Here is a 22,151-nt window from a genome sequence, read left to right as displayed (position 1 = left end):
AATAAGAATAATTTATTATAAACGGGTGATATATTTATTGAATCGTTCACAATTGTCTCGGCCATAGAAAATAAACGCAAATACGCATGCATAATATAACAATGGATTGATAATGTTGCAACACATACAATCAAAAGACTTTTAGAAGGATAGTTATAGCAACAATATTAGTTGCTATTAGTCTCAATTGAAGACGGGCTCAAAACTATTATACATTAGTAGTACCAATGAGATCATTTTATAATTAAGCAAGAATGTAATATCACAATGTATGAAATAATCATTTGATGGTTGTTCCAGCAACGAAAGGGTACCAAACAACATGCAGACATTCCTTCACAACAACCTGACAAAAAATAAAATGGTGGAAGTTTAATAGGTATGATATTTGATATTAACAAACATTAATTGTTTTACATATGCAAAGATCTCAAATATGGATAATATACCTCAACATACCAATTGGGATAACTTCATTTTAATCGACAACAGAAGCTAATACCAAAAAGTGCATACCTAAAATAACCTGAAAAAATGGATTATAAATTTAAAAAATTAAGCAACATCCATGTAATTACCAAATTTAAGTATCAAATTAAAGTAATATAAGTCCATGACAGCAGCACAACATTCAATTGGAGAATTAATCAAACATTAATACCAACAAAAACATTGGCTTTTAGCAGATAACAGTAACACTGAAAAAGGACTCTATTCATTCTCCATGGTGAATGAAAAAGTAGCTTATTTGTGATGCTTCTTCAAATACATGTAAATTCTCACCAGAATATCATAAAAGTGAAGTAAATTGTGAAGTATTATAAGGAACAAAACAATATTTAGATAAAACTTGCAAGGTTTGAAATCAAGGTTCAAAAAAATAACCAATACATATTTATTCATTAACAAAATTTGGATTTTGGGTTCTGATCAAAATCAATTTCATGGTTCAATGCAGTCCACAAATATACAGTCAGTGAGAAGCACTCCTTTCTATGAACATCTATACATTAAAGCACAAATCATCCATATGAAGGCACCACGAAATAGAAAACTACAATAAAAAATGTAGCAAATTAAACACTTTCATCTAACCATATGTTTAACTACATGAACCTTCAATGCTAGAGTAGGTTAAGGTAGAAGGCATGAATTCAAATAACTACATAAGGTAAGTGAATGGCGGAAAAACACACAAAGGTTAAAACCAAATAGTCATGTATGTAAAATAGCCATGATACCTCACATTGTTGAATCTTCCAAGATTAGTATATTATAGTTTATATGAATGGAGGAGTTGGAACTAAAACTCAAAAGGAAGTGGTTGCCCGTGAACTCAACAAAAGAGTAGTAATCTTTAAATTTCACAAATCTTGCTTAATATAACAAACCTTTATTTGAAAGAAATAACAAACATTCATTTGCACCTTGTCTCTAGAAACACGCCACCCTCGCTGACTCCAGGAAAGCGACATTGATTTCAATCTCTCTCATCCTCAACTGAAGCATCCAATCCAGCCGATTCAAACTGGCCAGCCTCATTCATCCTCCAATTATGTCAGTTCAACAAATTTAGCTTAATAAGGAATCCAACTCTACAAAAAATCACAAACAAAATTAAAATCAACCAAAACAATTAGTGGAATAATTAAAATTGAAATTCGGATACTGAATTTTGATTATAATTTTACCTTGAGTTGGAATCGGTGACTGATTTAGTTGTGGTGCCAGAGAGATGCAAATGGTCTTTGTCGGAGCTGTTTTTGTTGAAGCAGTTACAACGGTTACGACCACATCTTAGAGGCGGTGGTTGAAGTTGTTTGGATATTCCTCCAATCACAAAACTCTTAACCATTTTTGCTAAGTAAACAGAGCTAGTGCACGAATGATATCGGGATCAACTGAAGGTTCGTCGTCTTCAGAAGCACGACTGATTTAAGCGTGAGGAAGCTGATCAATGTTGAAACAGGAAGAAGGATTCCTTATCTTCTTTAACAGAGCTCGTGCACGAATAAAATTGGAAGTTGAACAAAAATTAGAAATCAAAACTCAAATCTTACTTTAACTACAAATAACTTGTTTGGTTGAAGAATAACAGCCTTAGCACACCTCAAAACACATACGAACAACTAAAATGCAAAATAGCTTTCATCAAAGTGAATGCTTTTAAGGGTCATCTATCCTCCAAATAGCTACATATATTTCACTAACAACAGATGAGAGGATACACCGAACAGGTACCTGATAGTTAAAGTAAAAACAATTATTATACAAATAACATAAGCATCACAAAAATAAGATATGGCCATATCATGTAAAAAAAATATGAATCCAATAGGATGACCAGAACATTTTTTTAATCTTTTTTTTACCAGGACAACTGAAAATATTCAACTGTGCTACGGTAGCTAACTTCTTCCCACCTGATGCAAGTAAAAAGGCGATTACCAAAATCAGGAATCATCGTCATAAATCATAATATTACATGCACATTGCAGATTCATCTAAACCATGACTAACTGAAGCTCTTTTGACCAGAAAATTGTGTTTATGGTTTAACATCCAATCAACAAAAACATGGAGCAAAAAGCAAAAACTATTTTCATTCTAATTATAATAATAATAACAAAATAAATTTTGCAATGACATTGTCAAATAAAATGCATGTGGGGGTAAGAAAAATTCTAGTTAATCTCAATCAAATTGTACAACACTGATAGATATCTGGCAAGTGTACCAAAAACTATCGAAGTAGTAATAAATATCGATCCACAAGGACTGTGTTAGTTTCAATTATAACAAGTACGTTAGACGTTAGGATGTGTAAAATTTATATTTGGTTGCCCTAGGCAGAAAAAGTTTGTTTTAATCAGAGTTGATTAAAGTTGAAAGAGTTTGAAAGAAAATTATGTCGAGATGAATGGTTAAGCCGGTGAATCCACTATTGCTTTATATGAAAAAGTCTACCTCTCTCTACTCTCAATTACTACTCAGTTTTTACGATAAATTAACTAAGTGACTTTGATCAATCTCTCGCATCAAAGCCCTTTCCTAAGTTATAACCCTATTAATCTCTTAACGTGATTGAATAACCGCGGAAGCAATATTGGAACGTTAATTCATGTATCATAACCCTCAATTTCCTATCTCTAGGTTCCTAGTGTTGAGTTAAACAAAATTACTATTTCAGGATTAAAAGCTAGGGCTAGTAGTCATTCAATTCCTAAGATCAATTCATGTGATTGCAAGAAGCTAGGGCTAGTAGTCATACAAAACAATAATCATGAAAAGCGATAAACACAAGTAATTCTGAATAAAAACTGAATAGCATTGATTATAGAGAGAGTTCAACTACAAAATCATATATTACAAAAGTTTCATCATGGCTTAACCAAACTAAAGGTTTAGCTACTCATAGCTAAACGATCATAAGAAATAACAAGAGAAAACATACATAAATCTAACCAACGGGGTGTTGGTATGAGATTCAGAGCTCGTTCCTTGGTCTCCTGTCGTCCTTAGTGCTCAAAATCGCAATAATAATCCGTACCAAAACCCTTGCTAGCAGCTGGATATTTATAGAAAGAAATTAGGGTTTCAGAAAAGCCCATCATCGTGCCACGTTACGGGTTGGTCGTGGCACGATGCTTCATTAATCCTACGTGGCAGCAAACAAAATCAACCATCGTGGCACGTTGCATGTTGCTTCGTGCCACGAAATTTCCAGAGATGAATCTTTGTCCCACGCTTCCTTCAACGTGCCACGAACATAACCAAACGTGGCACGACGCTTTGAGTTTTAGGCAATTTTCCTTGGTTTCTTGAAGTTTCTTCTCTTGAGCTCTTGTTCCTGTTTTGGCTTGATTTCACCATGAATTCATTGCAGTTGACTCTCTAAATGCTATAATAAAGACCTAAATATGACTAAATAACTAGTGTTGATGCACTCTCATCACAACCCCAAACTTAAACCATTCCTTGTCCTCAAGGAATCAATTTGCAAATGGAAAAATCGTAGTGAGATAACAACTTACCACCCAATGATATGCTTAAAAAGTTCACTACCTTCCGGTGTAATGATGTACCGGATGCCAAGCTCTTTCCTCCAAATCCACAACTCCACGCAATTGTTTGAATAGGGTCACACAATCATCATGCAGGTCTGCTGTATTACCATAAGCTTGAAAAATTTCTAAACTGTCAATCAAAGTCAGAGTCAAGTACACACTTTAAGGTCTTTCAGGGTTATAACGGGGCTTAGGTGAAAGGTGGATATAATTTGGGAAGTAGTGTTATAAAACAATGAAGTTAAGCTCATACTACTTGGGTATCCTTGATAACACACAGAAAACCAATCCTTCCTTTCAAATTTAACACAAAGAGTACTAGAGAACTTATTATTTTTTCTGAGACATATAAACATTGTTGGTCTCATACACAAGATTCTTTTCTTTTCATTCATAATTTTTTTTTCTGCACCATTTCAAGTGCTTTTTATTTTCAAGAGATAACATATAAAATTGAATCATTTCTCTTTTCTTAGTTCTCTAGTACCCCCACCCCAAACTTAGTAAGTTGCTAATTCCAAAAGCAACCCCAAACTTGAACATTTCACAACCTAAAGAGCTTCAAACAAATAATTGGGACATTCATTCCTAAGGTCTTCTAGGTTTGTAATGTGGCTAGTCACCGAACAAAAGTGATCTATACCTAATGGCTCAAATTGGCTTTACAAAGGATAAATAATTCATAAATCAAGGTAGGCTCAAAAAGGCTCAAGGTACCAAGCACTTTGCCTTAGTGTGTACAAAACAAGACCAATCAACAAATAGAGAAATATCGCAAGTTCTAGAAACAGCAGTTGCATGGAACACTCATATATGTAAAATTGGAAAAATAAAAATTTGGCTATGGACCTTACAAGTTGAGATATCTGGGAGTTGTGGCTACCTACTTCCTTTGCCGTACACTTCCCTTTGTATCAATTAGGCATCATCCTCCTTGAACTCTTTGGCATATCATTGGTATAGCATTGTTATGAGACTGATAAATTTCCACAGGCAAACAGATTCATTAATAATAAACAAAGGAAAGCATCACAAACGGTGGGGATTAAAGTCAAACAACGACACATCAACATAATGTTCAAACGGAATAAAAAGTACATCAAAATAAAAGAAACAAAAGATAGAAAGCTGAAAATAAACTTGGACTCTAAGTCCATCACTGCTCATCCTCATCAGTGGCCTCCGGATCACCCTGCAAGCCAGCATAAAATTCATTCACGCTCTGATCACTAGCTGCCTTCCCACGAGCAAAGTCGGATCGAAGACGACCCTCTCTCTCTCCAGCACGTCTCCTCTGCTCCACAAAGTAGTCCTCCATGTTGGCCTCAGTGCCAAACCTATCAAAAGTATTGCTCTGAAGGGACCTCTGACGGTGCTGATCAGCAGCAAGAGAAAGCTCCGCTCCAAAGTAAGGATCGTCCACATACAGCTGTGATGATGTATCCTGGGCCCATCAAGTCATACCTCCTAAGTAATCAAGCATCATCGGGTGTAGTGGTGGGTATTGAGGCGCATCCTCCTGCATGGGCTGTGCCTGAGATGGTCCTCCACGCTCTCGCTGAACCGGTGGTCCTTCACGACCTTTCTTCTTCTCAAACTTCACCATAGCAGTATCATCAATAGCTCCCTTTGACTTAAGCATGATGTCTCCAAGCTCCTCCGGGACACCTTCCTTCTTACACAAAGCATTAATCAAGCAAACGTGCCCCAAATGCACCGAAGTCCTGCAATTTGCCATTTCCTTAAGACTCAAATTGATCAGTCGCCCCACATTTATCCCATAGCCAAAAATAATGGCCTCCAGAATATACAGCCTCTCCATAGGCAACTCAGATGTAGCAGAAACACTTTCCAAGGTAGAATGAATGAATGAAGCCCAAGCTTTGTATTGTGGCTTGAGGTCCACCACATCCATCCTAGTAGGAAACCCAGTAGCTTTGGACCTAACATAATCAACACCCTCTTCGCCAATTTCCTGCAAAATCTGCTGAAGCACATCATCGGAAGGAAAATTATTCGAGCTCCTTGACCTCCTCATTTCTACGTGACATTGTCTTGGAGGCTTTAGCCCTAGAAATGCATTGATGGCTCTAGGGCTATAATCTATCTGCTTTCCACGGACATAAACCACATTATCCTCATCTCCAAAGGCATTAGCAAATAACTCAAGAGCAATGGTGCGATTGCTTTCTTTTTCAACCATGTCGTTCAATTTCTTCCACCCAAGCGTTCTTACAGTTGTTTCAAATTGAGGATACCTCTGAAGGTTGATGAAATCAAACCTCCTTTCACCAGAAAACTTAAACCCCTTGATCTTTTCAAACCTCTCGGCATGTTCGTCATCCTGAAATTTCTCATAGTCGGGTTGTTGTGGTGGTTGGGTTGATTGGGTGCTGCGGGTTGTTCTGGAGCGTTTGTTGGATGCTGAGGCCATTTGTGGAGTTAGGTTAGATTGTTTGGATGTTTTGGGATTGCGGAAGATGAAGATTGGGTGGTTAGGGTTTGTGCAATAAGGGTTAGGTCAAATTTGTGGGAGAAAATTGATGTGTTTGATGAAGTAATGGGTTGGAATGTTTGTGAGAATGATGAAGATGTATGAATGGTGGTTAGGTGCGATTTTTAGAGGTAGAAAAATGGGTGAGACGAAATTTGGGCAGAGTTTTGTTAAGGGAAAATGAAATGGTGAGAAATTTGTGAGAGAAGTTTATATAGACAAAGGTCTTTCATGCCACGTTGGGTCAGGGTCGTGCCACGAAGCGATCTGTAACGGTCAAATTATTTCAAAACTTCCCACTCACGTGCCACGATGCATGAAAACGTGGCACGATCATCATTCTGGGTAGCAACGTGCCACGATCATAGAACCATCGTGCCATGTTCATAGTTCTTCCAGCAAACGTGCCACGTTTTGAGAGTGTTCGTGCCACGAAATTTCCAGTGGCGAACAATGTTGGAGCAATTCTCAAAACGTGCCACGATGAAGAACCATCGTGCCACGTTGGTCTAGGTTTTCAAATAAAAATTTCTTTTCAACTTTCTAAAAATATTTTTGCTGTTTTTGTTTTATAAAAAGTGCAATAAATAAATAAATAAATAAATAAATACAATACCTGAGTGGATTTAAATCCGATGGGTTGCCTCCCATCCAGCGCTTCTTTACCGTCACTAGCTTGACTTATGATGACCCTTAAGGATCATTCAACACCACTCCCGCTCTATTCTTTGGGAGTTCACCTCCAAGGTATGGTTTCAGCCTTTGTGCGTTTACCTTGAAAGTTTCTTGCTCACCAGGCTTACTCAGCTCCACTGCTCCATAAGGAGACATATCTATAATCACGAATGGTCCGGACCACTTGGATTTTAACTTCCCGGGAAATAACTTCAACCTGGAATTAAACAGCAAAACAAGTTGTCCAATATAAAATTCTCTCCTCACCAACCCCTTGTCATGATCCCTCTTAGTTCTCTCTTTGTAAATTACTGCGTTCTCATACGCACGCAATCTCATCTCCTCTAGCTCATTAAGTTTTAACAACCTTTTCTTTCCAGCTAAAGTTTGATCAAAATTTAGGGCTTTGATAGCCCAGTAAGCTTTATGTTCCAATTCAACTGGGAGATGACAAGCTTTTCCGTAAACCAACTGATAAGGGGACATCCCAAGGTGCGTTTTAAACGCAGTTCTATATGCCCAAAGAGCGTCATCTAACTTCCTAGACCAATCTTTCCTAGAAGACGCTACAGTTTTCTCCAAAATTTGTTTCAACTGACGGTTTGAAACCTCCGCTTGACCACTAGTTTGAGGATGATAGGGAGCTGCAACTTTATGTTTGATATTAAACTTTTTAAGCACAGTTTCAAGAAGATTGTTGCAAAAGTGCTTCCCCCCATCACTGATCAAAACTCTAGGGGTTCCAAACCTAGTGAAAATATTTTTCTTCAAGAAATTAACCACAGTTTTAGCATCATTAGCAACACATGGTATCGCTTCAACCCACTTGGTAACATAGTCAACACACACAAGTATATGGAGATAAGAGTAAGAGGAGGGAAATGGTCCCATAAAATCTATGCCCCAACAATCAAAAGGTTCAACTTCAATGATTCCAGTTAGGGGCATTTCATTCCTCTTTGAGATACTACCTGTTCTTTGGCATTCATCACACCTCTTTACGAACTCTTGGCAATCCTTGAAGAGAGTGGGCCACCAGAAACCACTTTGCAAGATTTTCGCAGCGGTTCTTTCCCCACTATGGTGGCCTCCATAAGCTGAGCTATGGCCGTGCCACATGATACTGTTAGCTTCCGTACCTGCAACACAACGTCTAATCAAACCGTCAGCACTTACCTTAAATAAATAAGGATCATCCCACAGATAGTGGTTTGCATCCTTGAAAAACTTTTTCCTCTGGTGCTGTTCCATGTCATCCGGAATTATATTACCGGCCTTAAAATTCGCCATGTCGGCAAACCAAGGCCTTTCTTCAATCGACATCAGCTTTTCATCCGGGAATTCTGCTGTGATAGCCTTCTCTTTCTTCGTCACCTCCTCATTTTCCAACCTTGAAAGGTGATCAGCTACTACATTCTCCACTCCTTTCTTGTCACGAATCTCGAGATCAAATTCTTGCAATAAAAGGATCCACCTCAACAACCGAGGCTTTGAATCACCTTTTGTCAAGAGATATTTAAGAGCTGCATGATCTGAAAAAATAATGACTTTGGAGCCTATTAGATAAGAACGAAATTTCTCCAATGCAAATATTACTGCAAGCAACTCCTTTTCAGTAGTGGAATAGTTAACTTGATTTTCATTTAAAACCTTGCTTGCATAGTAAATTGCATGGAAAAATCTGTTCTTTCGTTGGCCTAAGACTGCACCAACAGCATAATCACTTGCATCGCACATAAGTTCAAAAGGTAAATCCCAATCAGGTGCAATGATTATTGGTGCAGTCACCAACTTGGTTTTAATCAAAGAAAAAGCATTTAAACACTCAGAATCAAAATCAAAATCATTTTCTTTGACCAAGAGGTTACAAAGGGGCTTAGAAATTTTTGAAAAATCTTTTATAAAACGCCGATAGAAACCGGCATGCCCCAAGAAACTCCTAACTCCCTTAACATTAACAGGTGGTGGAAGTTTCTCTATAACCTACCTCTATCTTTGCTTGATCCACTTCTATGCCTTTAGCACTTATTTTATGTCCCAAAACTATACCTTCGGTAACCATAAAATGACATTTTTCCCAATTTAAAACTAGGTTAGTTTCGGTGCATCTTTTTAGTACTTCATTTAAGTGGAACAAGCATTGGTCGAAAGACTTACCAAACACAGAAAAGTCGTCCATGAATACCTCGATGTTCTTCTCTATCATATCAGAGAAGATGGAGAGCATACACCTTTGGAAGGTCGCCGGCGCATTACACAGCCCAAAGGGCATTCTCCTATAAGCAAATATACCAAACGGACAGGTGAAAGCAGTCTTTTCTTGATCTTCCGGAGCCACTGCAATCTGATTATACCCTGAGTACCCATCCAAGAAGCAGTAAAAGGCTTGACCAGCCAATCTCTCTAGCATTTGATCCATGAATGGTAATGGAAAGTGATCTTTCCTTGTTGCAGAATTCAGCCTCCGGTAGTCTATGCACATTCTCCAACCAGTGACGGTACGTGTGGGTATCAATTCATTCTTTTCATTAGCCACTACCGTCATTCCTCCCTTCTTAGGCACCACATGAACAGGACTTACCCAAGAGCTATCAGAAATAGGGTAAATCATACCTGCATCGAGCAATTTTAATACTTCCTTCTTGACAACTTCCTTCATTGTTGGGTTTAGTCTTCTTTGAGGTTGAACCACAGGTTTGTATTCAGCCTCCATATGTATTTTGTGCATGCAATAGGCTGGACTAATACCCTTTAGATCAGAAATGCTCCATCCCAATGCGCCTTGATTACTTTTCAACACCCTCATTAGTTTCTCTTCCTCTAAAGGTGTCAATGTATTACTGATGATTGCTGGTTTGGAAAAATCTTCACTAAGAAAGACATACTTCAAGTGTGGAGGGAGTTCTTTCAACTCTGGATTTTTTTCTTTTTCATTGTTCAATGTCTCCGATCCCCCATATTTTTCACCAAATATGTTTTCAAGTGGCGGGTGGTGCATTTGTTGCTTGCTTGCCTCAAGCTGCTTGACACAATCCTTTACCTCAATATCTTCAGTATCTTCATCATTCTCTATAGAATTAACTAATGTTCTCTCTAAAGGTTGTGTTGGTTGAGGCTTACGAGAATCATCTTCAATTATCTCATCAACAACATCAATTCGGTAGCACTTAGGATTTTCAGCTTGATGTTTCATGGCTTCAAAAATATTAAACACAACTTGCTCGTTGTGGAATCTCAACATAAGCTGGCCCATTTCAACATCAATCAAAGCTCGACCGGTTGCAAGGAAAGGTCTTCCAAGAATGAGTGGCATGTCTTCATCTTCAGCCATGTCTAGGATTACAAAATCAGCAGGAAATACTAGCTCATTGACCTTAACTAGCACATCTTCAAGTATACCAAAAGGGTAAGAGATTGACCGATCAGCTAGAGTAATGGTCATTCTTGTTGGCTTTGGCTCCCCACATCCAAGCTTCTTCATCATTGAAAGAGGCATCAAGTTGATACTTGCCCCTAAATCCCACAACGCTCTACCAATGTCTACCGGTCCAATAGAACAAGGAATAGTGAAAGCACCTGGATCTTTTAATTTGGGTGGAAGTTTCTTTTGAAGAATTGCACTACAATTTTCTGAAAGTGCAATGTTTGCATCATCTTTTGGTTTCCTTCTTCGAGTCAGCAAGTCTTTCATAAACTTAGCATACATGGGCATTTGATCAAGAGCTTCACCAAAGGGAATGTTCACCTGAAGTTGTGAGAAAAGCTCCATGAACTTCTTGAATTTACCTTCCTCCTTCTTCTTCTTTTTGGCTAAGTGAGGGTATGGAAGCTTCACATATGATGGAACAACTTGTGGCTGATCTCCATCCTTCAATATTTGACTCTTAGACTTCCTCAAGATTGAATCTTCATCAATCAATTTCTCACTTTTTTCTCCCTCTATTTTTTCTTCCTTTCATTTTCAACTACTCCTTGATCATTAATTTTTTTAACTACAACCTCATTATTCTTTTCAACTTCACCTTCTTCTTCTTCCTCCACTACTACTTCATCAGCCTTTTTTGGAACTTTTGGAACTAGAGGTGTCAAGACCTTCTTGCTCCTCAACTCAACAGCGTTGCAAGACTCATTTTTAGGGTTGTCTTGTGTGTTACCTGAGAATCCGCCTTTGTTTTGTTCAGCCAATTGTTTAGCTAATTGCCCCAGTTGAGTTTCAAGCATCTTCCTGGAGGCTTCATTGTTCTTTCTCTCAGCCTCTTGACTCTTCTTCATCTCTTCAAAGTTGCCTTGAGTCATCTTCATAAAGTTCATCATAGTTTCTTCAAGAGCTGAAGGCTTCCTTTGTTGTTGTGGAGGATTAAGCATCTGAGAGTTCAAAGCGTTGTTATTTGAGTAACTGAGATTTGGATGCTTGTTGATACCTGAGTTGTAGTATTGATTTTGCCTTTGATAACCTCCCATGAAATTAGCTTCCTCACTTGATCCTTCTGGAACACATTCACCATTGGGATGTTCTTCACCGCATAAGTCACATTTGATTGCAGCCACCTGTTGTTGCTTATGAGCCAAAGTAAACCCTTGAAACTCCTTAGTAAGAGCCTCTATTTGTTTGTTCATGGCTGCTTGGTTAGCTAGGATTGCTGTTTGTTCACTTACCCCAAACACTCCTCTTTCTTTCTTCTTAGCTTCAGCACGATATTCATTACTCGCCATATTTTCAATTAAGGCTTGAACTTCATGATCAGTCTTGCTCTTAAGACTTCCTCCCGCGGAAGCATCTAAGAACATTCTAGTGTTTAGCGTCACCCCCTCAGTGAAGATTTGCAGGTATTGTTTCTCGGTGAACTCATGATTAGGGCATCTCTTCAGGAGCAAATTGAATCGCTCCCAAGCATCATACAATGATTCACCTTCTCCTTGCTTGAAGTTAGAGATTTCCATCTTCTTTTCCCAATATTTAGACATAGGGAAATATTTCTCCAAGAACTTCAGCTCTAACTCTTCCCATGTTTGGACAGTCCCGTTTGGAATTGTTAGCAACCAATCTTTTGCTCTTCCCGTCAAGGTGAAAGGGAACAGCCTTAGTTTCTTTTGTGCTTCAGTCACGGTGGCTGGTTGCACACAAAACTCACAAGTCTCAGCAAAGCGGCTCAAGTGTTCATGAGGACTCATAGCTTCAGTCCCATCGAATTGCTTGTCCCGCAAACCGTTGAGGACAGTTGTCTTGATGTCGAAAGCAACGGGGTTAGCTGGTTGAAAAGTGTGGGTCAGTTGACCGCGATGAGTTGCTAACCCGTAGTCCCCTAGCTTTGGTCTTGGTGCAGGTTCTCCCATGATAGCAGATTGAGGAGAAGCAGATGTTTCAGATTCAAGTGAGAGTGGCTCAGGTATTTGTTCTCGAACACCCGGTGGAACGGAATGAGACAACCTTTTCAACCGGGCAGCTTTCCGGAGTGCTCTAGCAGTCCTTTCTATTTCCGGATTGAATTCGAGATCTTTGGAGTTCACTTTACCTCGCATAAACAACAAATACCTTAGTAGCACTGCACAACACAAAGTAATCAAATGAATACTGAAACAGAAAGATTAAAACTAAAAACAGAAAATAAAATTGCAGAAATCCTAAATTATAACGTAATTGCCTTATTGAAATAAATCAACAGTCCCCGGCAACGGCGCCAAAAACTTGATAGATATCTGGCAAGTGTACCAAAAACTATCGAAGTAGTAATAAATATCGATCCACAAGGACTGTGTTAGTTTCAATTATAACAAGTACGTTAGACGTTAGGATGTGTAAAATTTATATTTGGTTGCCCTAGGCAGAAAAAGTTTGTTTTAATCAGAGTTGATTAAAGTTGAAAGAGTTTGAAAGAAAATTATGTCGAGATGAATGGTTAAGCCGGTGAATCCACTATTGCTTTATATGAAAAAGTCTACCTCTCTCTACTCTCAATTACTACTCAGTTTTTACGATAAATTAACTAAGTGACTTTGATCAATCTCTCGCATCAAAGCCCTTTCCTAAGTTATAACCCTATTAATCTCTTAACGTGATTGAATAACCGCGGAAGCAATATTGGAACGTTAATTCATGTATCATAACCCTCAATTTCCTATCTCTAGGTTCCTAGTGTTGAGTTAAACAAAATTACTATTTCAGGATTAAAAGCTAGGGCTAGTAGTCATTCAATTCCTAAGATCAATTCATGTGATTGCAAGAAGCTAGGGCTAGTAGTCATACAAAACAATAATCATGAAAAGCAATAAACACAAGTAATTCTGAATAAAAACTGAATAGCATTGATTATAGAGAGAGTTCAACTACAAAATCATATATTACAAAAGTTTCATCATGGCTTAACCAAACTAAAGGTTTAGCTACTCATAGCTAAACGATCATAAGAAATAACAAGAGAAAACATACATAAATCTAACCAACGGGGTGTTGGTATGAGATTCAGAGCTCGTTCCTTGGTCTCCTGTCGTCCTTAGTGCTCAAAATCGCAATAATAATCCGTACCAAAACCCTTGCTAGCAGCTGGATATTTATAGAAAGAAATTAGGGTTTCAGAAAAGCCCATCATCGTGCCACGTTACGGGTTGGTCGTGGCACGATGCTTCATTAATCCTACGTGGCAGCAAACAAAATCAACCATCGTGGCACGTTGCATGTTGCTTCGTGCCACGAAATTTCCAGAGATGAATCTTTGTCCCACGCTTCCTTCAACGTGCCACGAACATAACCAATCGTGGCACGATGCTTTGAGTTTTAGGCAATTTTCCTTGGTTTCTTGAAGTTTCTTCTCTTGAGCTCTTGTTCCTGTTTTGGCTTGATTTCACCATGAATTCATTGCAGTTGACTCTCTAAATGCTATAATAAAGACCTAAATATGACTAAATAACTAGTGTTGATGCACTGTCATCAAACACAATGCAAAGTAACTTATCTCCATTGATCAATCAAAAATTCAAGTAAAAAAATAGAAGAAAATGAAAATACCTAATGCATGACCTAACAGAAACAAACGATTTATCCCTCAAAAAAAAAAAGAAACAAACGATTTAGTTGCTATATATATCATAAGAGAAGCAGATTTAAGGATTACCTCAACCGTCGAAATCACATCGTCACCGAAATGGATCGACCACCGCAAATCAGAAAAATGGTTTCCGAAATTCATTAGAATGCAGGTACCCGGAGAAATTTCCCCCTTTTCCTCCAAAATCTAAACCCTACTTAGAGAAAAAGTGAAATTTTAGAAATCAAATTCAGGGAATTGGATTTTATCTATTTAATTGAGCACCAATTAGAGATTCAGAGAAAAGAAGAAAGAAGGTAACTTACATGGTGGAAACGTGGTGGTCTGGTGGATGAAATGGTGGATGAAAAGAAGAAAGAAGGTAACACATGACACCCAATTAGAGATTCCGTCACTGTTACCATCGTGATACGTTGCCATGGATTGTTCAGATGCATTCTCCATATCTGTAACATAGGGAGAGACAGGCTCCGAAGGAGATTCGATGGAGAGGTAGAGGCGGAGGTTGGTGTGGAAAGGGTGCGAGAGAGAAGAGAGACTGGAAACGGGATGAAGGCCTTGGAAAAACAGAGGGCGGTGAACGTAGGAACTTGAAAAGGATGGATGTCGTTGTTCAAAAAAAAGAAAAGGATGGATGTCTTGGAAATTAACACGCTAGAAGGAAAGAGAAAGAGGTTGGTTGAGCGGTGCATAGGAATTGTGATAGCATTAATCACGCCGCCCAACAAAAAAAACTATGGCATAACGTTTCCAAAAAAATAGCAACAGCAAGGCGCCAATTTTGGTAGAATTAGGGTTGACACACTTTGTTAGCAATGTTATTCATATTAGAAATAAGTATGATACAATATAAAATGAGTCTTGCTAATATGTGTCTTAATAACACATGCTGAGAACCAAAGATACAAATTTTATACTCAAACTCTTTGTCAAAACCAACAAGAACAAAGATGTAGAGAAAATAACAACGACAGCCAACAACCAAATAATCCAAACAACACTATTTAACTAAGAAGAGGTCTATCAATTTGTGTGTATAACAAAACCCCAATCATAACTAAAGAACAAAGATAAAAGAATAGAGGAACAGAAACACACGAAGATTGTTTATCCAGTTGGACTGAAATTGACCTATACCTAGAGGAGGGAACAACTCACAATTCACTATGAATAAGTCTTTACAAAAGATACAAAGATGTTATAAAAAAAATTAACTTCAAGATCTCTCAACATCGAACCTTAATTTCTATCCTTTTTTTCAAGTCTTTCTCAACCAACATGAAGATTGTAAGAAAAATCAAGAGAGAAAACTTAAATTCCTCCAACAATGAGATATCACTATTCAAAGTGTTTATAATGTTTTTCTCAACCCAACAATCTCATTCAAAGACCCTTAACCCTTGACCTTTAAGTTTCCTAAAAGTCATCTCGTTTTGCTATCTAACGGTGACTCGCGCTCCGTCCAACTAAGCGCCTCGCGCCATGCTCCACACACTTCATGCCCTACTCTAGACACATCATGTCCTGCTCTACTTTGTATAGACGCCTCGTAGATTGGATAGTGCTTCATGCTTTGGGAAGAACCGCATCAGTTTTCAAGCTTCTCAACATTAAATTTTAAGACAAACAACATTTACCTTAAAAATCGTGTATTTAAATTTTTAAGGTTTAATAGTTGATATTTTAAACATGAGTTTCAAGGCAAAAAATTTATCTTTGGTTCTTTATATTTTGAGCATCTATTAGCATTTGCGATATATAAAATAATTTAGATAGTGAATTCATTGTTGTTTTTCTTTCTCCTAGATTGATTTGTTCTTGCTTTAACTTCTGGATCTAGCCACTTAAAATAAGACAGAAAAACCTTTTCCCGGTGGTCAAAAGACCAATACGTGCAATGGATCATGACATATCTCGAGACTTTTTCGACCAAAACACATGATTGTGCATGTGGTGCTACATGGCGATTGAAAATGATGTGCATAAATATATGAGTAATGATATTTTGACATCCATTTGATGACAACTTTGTTGACAACCTTGTTTTTCTCACTTCTTATTGGTCAAAAACAATGGAGAGAGAAAAAAGAAGAGAGAGGATAACAACATCATGTGAGTATGAGAGAGAGAGTTGTCCAAAAGTTGTCAAAAAATGGTTGTCAAAATATCATTTCTCTAAATATATACTCCTATATACTAATCGAATCAAATTTCACTTTATAGTAACTTTAGAGCAAAAAGGACTCACGTTATTATATGTATGTACCACCATGGAATCAATTATATCTAACAATTAGTCAATTTAGGTATATTAGATGAATTCACATGACTTTTTTTTTTTTTTACGAACAATAAATTGATTCAAGTGGTACGAAATTTGAAATCTTAAAAAATATGATTAGAAGTTTGATTTTCGGTTCATGCGTATGAAGAAAATAGACAGTGAGAAAAGAACACAACTTATATACTCCATCCGTCCAGCAATAGATGACCCATTTGAAAATGTGCAATTTTGACATAACTTACTTTGACCGTATTTTTCTACTAATATACAAAGATAAATAATATCATATAAGATGTCGTTATTATCGTCTCAATGAGTATTTTCAAAATATCAAATTTTCATAATTTTTCTAATATATTATTCAAGATATTTAAGCTCAAGGTTATGCATTGACATGCGTAATAAGGTCAACTGTGTCAAGTATTATGGGATGGAGGGAGTATCCCGTAAACCCCTAGATTAATATTATGATAACAATTTTTTTGACTAAACATATTAAAAGGATAGTTGATCCCATTTAGTCTATGCAACTCAAATTAAAATTTTAGTTTATTTTCTAGATTATATTATATGACAAATTGGGTTACTAGAAATATCAAAAGTCAATTTTTTTTTTTATAATGAAAAATATAAAGTAATGAAGACCGATTAGAGATACCATCTATAAACATAAATATGAGAAAAATTATGAACATTTTGTTTGTATTTCATTTTTTGTGTGAATAATATTGTTTTACACTAGATGAGGATCACAAGAAAATTAAAATGCAAAAAGAGCACTAATATACTTTTAAAAGAGTTTATTATATATCACAAAAAAAAAAGAGTTTATTATACCCTCCAAAAAATGGTCATTAGTTTTTTTTTAGTCATTAGTGTTTATTAATGGCCTAAAAGAAATTAAAAAACCATATTCTTTCACAAGTTTAATAGTATAATTTATATTTTTTATCCTTATTAAAAAATATTTTATACTAACATTCATAATTGTAAGAACTTAGAAGCAGAGAAAGAAAGAAAGGAATGAAATAGAAATGCATTTGTGTTGAGTTGCATTGTCTGAACAAAAACAACACAAAATTCATTCATAACAAATGCAACATCAATCTTCAAACCCTAATCCCAATTCAAATCCAAATCCAAATCCTCACAATGCATCTCAATTACCACCACCACCACCACCACCCTCCACGGCGGCACCAACCACCGCCAAACCCTCACTCTTCCCTCGCACCACCAATCTCCCTTCCCACCACCGTCGAGCACACTCCGATCTCACATTCCGCTTACCAGACGACATGATGGACCTCTCCCCTTCCGATCCATTCACCGGCGGATCATCAACGGCGAGCCTCGATGAGATCGGATCCGAAGATGACTTGTTCTCGACGTACATTGACATGGATAAGCTTGGAGATGGTGGAGCAGATCCGGGTGGAAACGATGAGGTGGAGAAGAATCCGGTGAGGTCGAGGCATCGGCATAGTAATTCGGTTGATGGGTCGAGTTCGTTTGGGGAGATTATGGATGGGAAGAAAGCTATGCCTCCTGATAAATTGGCTGAGCTTTGGTCTGTTGATCCTAAGCGTGCCAAAAGGTTCGTTCGTAATTTTGATCTGATCGCGAAATAATGATTTTTTTCTACTTCAATTGTGTGTAGATTAGTTAATTTTTCAATGATGAGTATGTTTCTATGGTTTGAGTTTTTGTTAATTGGTTTTCAAGTTCTAAATTGAAGTTTTTTTTTATTAGTTTAGGGAATTTAAAATAGTTAAAATGAAGCGAAATTGAGGTTTGTTGTGTGTTCAATCTGTGGAACCTTCTCTCCGAGTTGTGATAAGGGTATGTTTGGATTGACTTACTTGAATAAGTTTCGTGAGACTATCTAGGAGAACTTATGAAAAGAGCTTATGGCATTTTTCATGAGCTTTTTTCAGATTATTTTAATAAGCTATCTTGGATGGCTTATGAAAACAGCTTATAGCATATACAAAAACAATTTAACTTTATTTTATCTTTTACTATTGATATAACTTATCATGATAAGAACTTGTGCTATAAGCTGCAAATAAGCTCCTTATCCAAACAGGGTCTAAATCAATTAGATGTTTTGTCCTGTTTTGAAAATTCTTGTTCAAGTTTTACTAACCTTCTGGCCGAATCTGGATTACAGGCCTCTTTCCCCCAAGAGCCGGAGGGTTAATGCCAAAAAAATATTTGATGTTGATTGACTAGTTTTCTTTCTAATGTGATATTCAAGTCCACTAGCAGCCATTTTGACCACTCCTATTTCTGTGATGGGAGTAAAACACTTAACCCTCAACTGTTTAAATCTAGCATGATAATCATCGACAGTTAGAGTGACCCTCGTATCACCCATGTAAAATTGGTCTTGGAAATTTCTTTCCAATTATAAACAGAATTAGGTTTTAACATTGAAAGCCAAGAAGAAAACATTTTTAGTTAGGGAACTAGGAAAAAGTTTCATTTTCAAGCCTTCATTGAGAACTAGTTCCCCTAATTCTGTCATGCATCTGGCTACATGTTCAATGGTTGATACTTTTCCCAATTGCTGAATTTTTTAACTGAGTGTTTTCTTCTGTTGAGTTTTTGTTGATTGATTTTGAAGTTCTAAGTTGATTTTTTTTTTATTAGTTTAGGGTATTTAAAATAAATTAGTGAAATTTAAGTTTGTTGTTTGTGCTTGTGGTTTGAAATTTTCAGTTTAGTTGTTTTGATAGTTTTTGTGTGGATTATGTTTGTTTGAATACTCGTCGCAATTATTTGACTGGGATGAGTTGGCTGTTGTGTGCAAGTCAACCCTATTATGTGATTCTAGATTGTAAGTTCAACCAACTTTGTAAGTTCTACGAATAACTGAGGCATTGTATTTTTTATTTTTTTTTATTTTTTTTTATAGTGATGAGGGGATGTGAAATTGTAATGATGTATCAATTGATAACTTGTAATTTATGATTAGAGATTCGAGGCCATTAAGAATCTTTTTGCATAAGCGCAAATCATTTGAATTTTGAGCTATCAACATATAATTTTGAAGCTCAAATATGGAAAAACATTGGTGTTTGACTTGGATACAATATTGATTCACTTCTGATATTTGCCAATAAATACACTAACACATATATTTGTTAGTGTATCTTGGTCGTATTGTATTTGATTTTTAAAGAAATTGTAGTATTTGTGTCATATCATATCCATGTTGTTCTATGTAGCTGGGCTTCTTAGATTTAAACTTTTGGGGGTGGAGGATAATGTGAGAGTGGGGTTTATGCAAGAGATACTAGCATTCTGCTCTCAAGTTTAATCTAATTTTCAATTGTACTAATTGTTGTGGATTTGTTTTGTTCATTCATCTCATTTTTCTGTTGTTATGAATAGAATACTTGCTAATCGACAATCTGCTGCTCGTTCAAAAGAGAGAAAGGCCCGCTATATACATGAACTAGAACGCAAAGTTCAGACCCTACAGACTGAAGCTACAACTCTTTCTGCCCAACTGACACTATACCAGGTTTGTGTTGACATTTATCTACAACGACTGCACTTTAAAAGTTCGATATTGCAGAGTAACTTTGTTTTGTTTATTGGATTTATTGGTGTAGCTTAGAGCAATAAATTCAACTGCCTTGTTCATCATTTTCCTCGAGCCATATTTCCTTGTTCCAATTGTAGCTAAAAAATGACTTTTGGAAGCATTCTATTTGTATTTCTCTCAGAAATTCCTTTTATATAAAATCTTCTAGATAATTACTATACATATATTCACTTCGGTGATTTGGGTTTCAGTGTTATAACATAACATAATGTTGCTTTGTTTGTGAATGGTTCACCGTGATTGTTTTAAGTTTTTCCTCATACTTAAATTTGTGGCTAAATTGACCCAATCACTTCTTGATTATTTGTTTCTTTATTGTAGCGAGACACAACAGGTCTGAGTACTGAAAATACTGAGCTTAAGCTCCGTCTGCAAGCCATGGAGCAACAAGCACATCTCCGTGATGGTAGCAATTATCACCTTTCTTACAATACGTTAAAAATTCTCACTTCATAACATTTTTTTCCTGCTCAAACTTTTGAAGTGTGTTATTGAAGTAAATTAACTCAACTGGATTTTATTTGTCTTTTAATTAACTCAACTGGGTTTTATTTGTCTTTTGCTGTAGCTCTTAATGATGCATTGAAGAAAGAAGTTGAGAGATTGAAGGTTGCTACTGGAGATATAATGAGCCACACTGAATCTTTTAATCTTGGTATGCACCAAATGCAATTTACAGAATCAAATTACGCTCCAATTCCACCACAAGGTCCTTCTGGTCACCGGAACATCCAGTTGCCACTATTTGGTCACTCCCCATCTAGCATGCCATCTCATCAACTGCACCAAACCAATTCTCATTCATATTCAGAATTATTACAAAATGACCAGATTGGTCGTTTTCAGGGACTTGACATTAGTAGCAAAGGAACAGCTGTTGTAAAGTCCGAAGATCCTTCTCTTTCTGCAAGTGAAAGTAGCACAACATTTTGAATTTGGCAGAACCCACTTGACTTTCTAACTTATCCTTGGGATTCATTTTTCATAGCGTTGACCTCCAGTCAACATATGTACTTCAGGAAGTATTCAATTCATATTGAGAATTAATTCTTAATTATTTGTTCTTTGGGGTGCTCGCCAAAAAGGGGAAGCACCCGTAGGGTTTTGCTGCGAAGTTCATTCTCGTTGTATCATTGTATTTTGGGGTGTATGTATTCCCCTCTGTTCATTTGTATCATCATGTACTTGTAGCATGTAAACTATTATGATTTATTGTTGTATTTCACTTCATTGACACTCCAATTCATGGACTAGAGTTCTTCTATAATGTATAAGTACTAAGTTTTAGATTTATCCATAGTTGTACAATCCGATTGTTTGGGGTTACCTGCTATAGTAATCTGTTAAGCCTTGAACTTTATGAATAGCTAGCATGTCATATGAGGCAATGTCTTTCAAGAGTTTTGACGATCGTATAAGCAATTTAATTTCATGATGCAGTTCTCCAATTTCATTGGTTGCTAAAACATAATCAACGGTAGTTAGACATATGAATACATAAACATCATCAACAAAACGTACAGGCACGAATGCACGAACCAATGGACACATTTAAACATATGATCAACAAAAATGATCCTAATATAAGCCCCTTAAAATTGGTAAGAAACTATTCTTGGTGCTTGAATTTTTGGTATTTCGGAAAACTCAAAAAGTGAGTTATTGGAACAGTTTTATTCTAGAAAAACTCAAATTTCGAATTTTTGATAAATTTTAAAAAATTCTAAAATCTAAAAAATAAAAAAAACAACATTCAAAATTGAAAATGGTAAAATGGAATTTTAGAGCATTTAACACTTTAGTGCTATTGTAAAGTATCTCCACAAGCTTCATTCCTCACAATTTAAAGTTATTTGCTCCTCCTCAAGAAGGTGTTATACTGTTACATGGAAATAGAACTCAGGTCTCCCCCACAAGCTCGCCACTGCTTTTAACCGACTGAGCTAATATATAACATTGTCCGTTATATGTA

General features: G+C 36.7%; 1 protein-coding gene and 1 long non-coding RNA gene across 3 annotated transcripts; one reads left to right on the top strand and one right to left on the bottom strand.

The window, feature by feature from the left end:
- Positions 1-71: 71 nt before the first annotated feature.
- LOC146923526 (uncharacterized) lies at positions 72-15,005 on the bottom strand. Of its 2 annotated transcripts, none has more exons than XR_015009742.1 (7): positions 14,585-15,005; positions 14,346-14,472; positions 2,061-2,241; positions 1,692-1,950; positions 1,428-1,595; positions 450-526; positions 72-346 (listed from the first exon to the last, which is right to left on the bottom strand). It is a non-coding gene; the product is annotated as an uncharacterized LOC146923526 (long non-coding RNA). The 2 variants fall into 2 exon arrangements; XR_015009743.1 differs by having other exon boundaries at positions 460-526.
- A 2,531-nt stretch (positions 15,006-17,536) lies between these two features.
- LOC146923525 (transcription factor RF2b-like) lies at positions 17,537-21,472 on the top strand. Its single transcript, XM_085708681.1, has 4 exons — positions 17,537-18,160; positions 19,963-20,095; positions 20,501-20,585; positions 20,748-21,472. Exons 1-4 carry the CDS (start codon positions 17,658-17,660, stop codon positions 21,110-21,112), a joined length of 1,086 nt encoding a protein of 361 aa, XP_085564807.1. The 5' UTR covers positions 17,537-17,657; the 3' UTR covers positions 21,113-21,472.
- The last annotated feature ends 679 nt before the right edge of the window (positions 21,473-22,151 follow it).

Source organism: Medicago sativa, chromosome 5 (genome assembly GCF_051527215.1).
Source record: "Medicago sativa cultivar Bolivia chromosome 5, Bolivia_mono, whole genome shotgun sequence".
Classification (NCBI taxonomy): Eukaryota; Viridiplantae; Streptophyta; class Magnoliopsida; order Fabales; family Fabaceae; genus Medicago; species Medicago sativa.
This window is presented reverse-complemented; position numbering and strand designations above follow the sequence as displayed.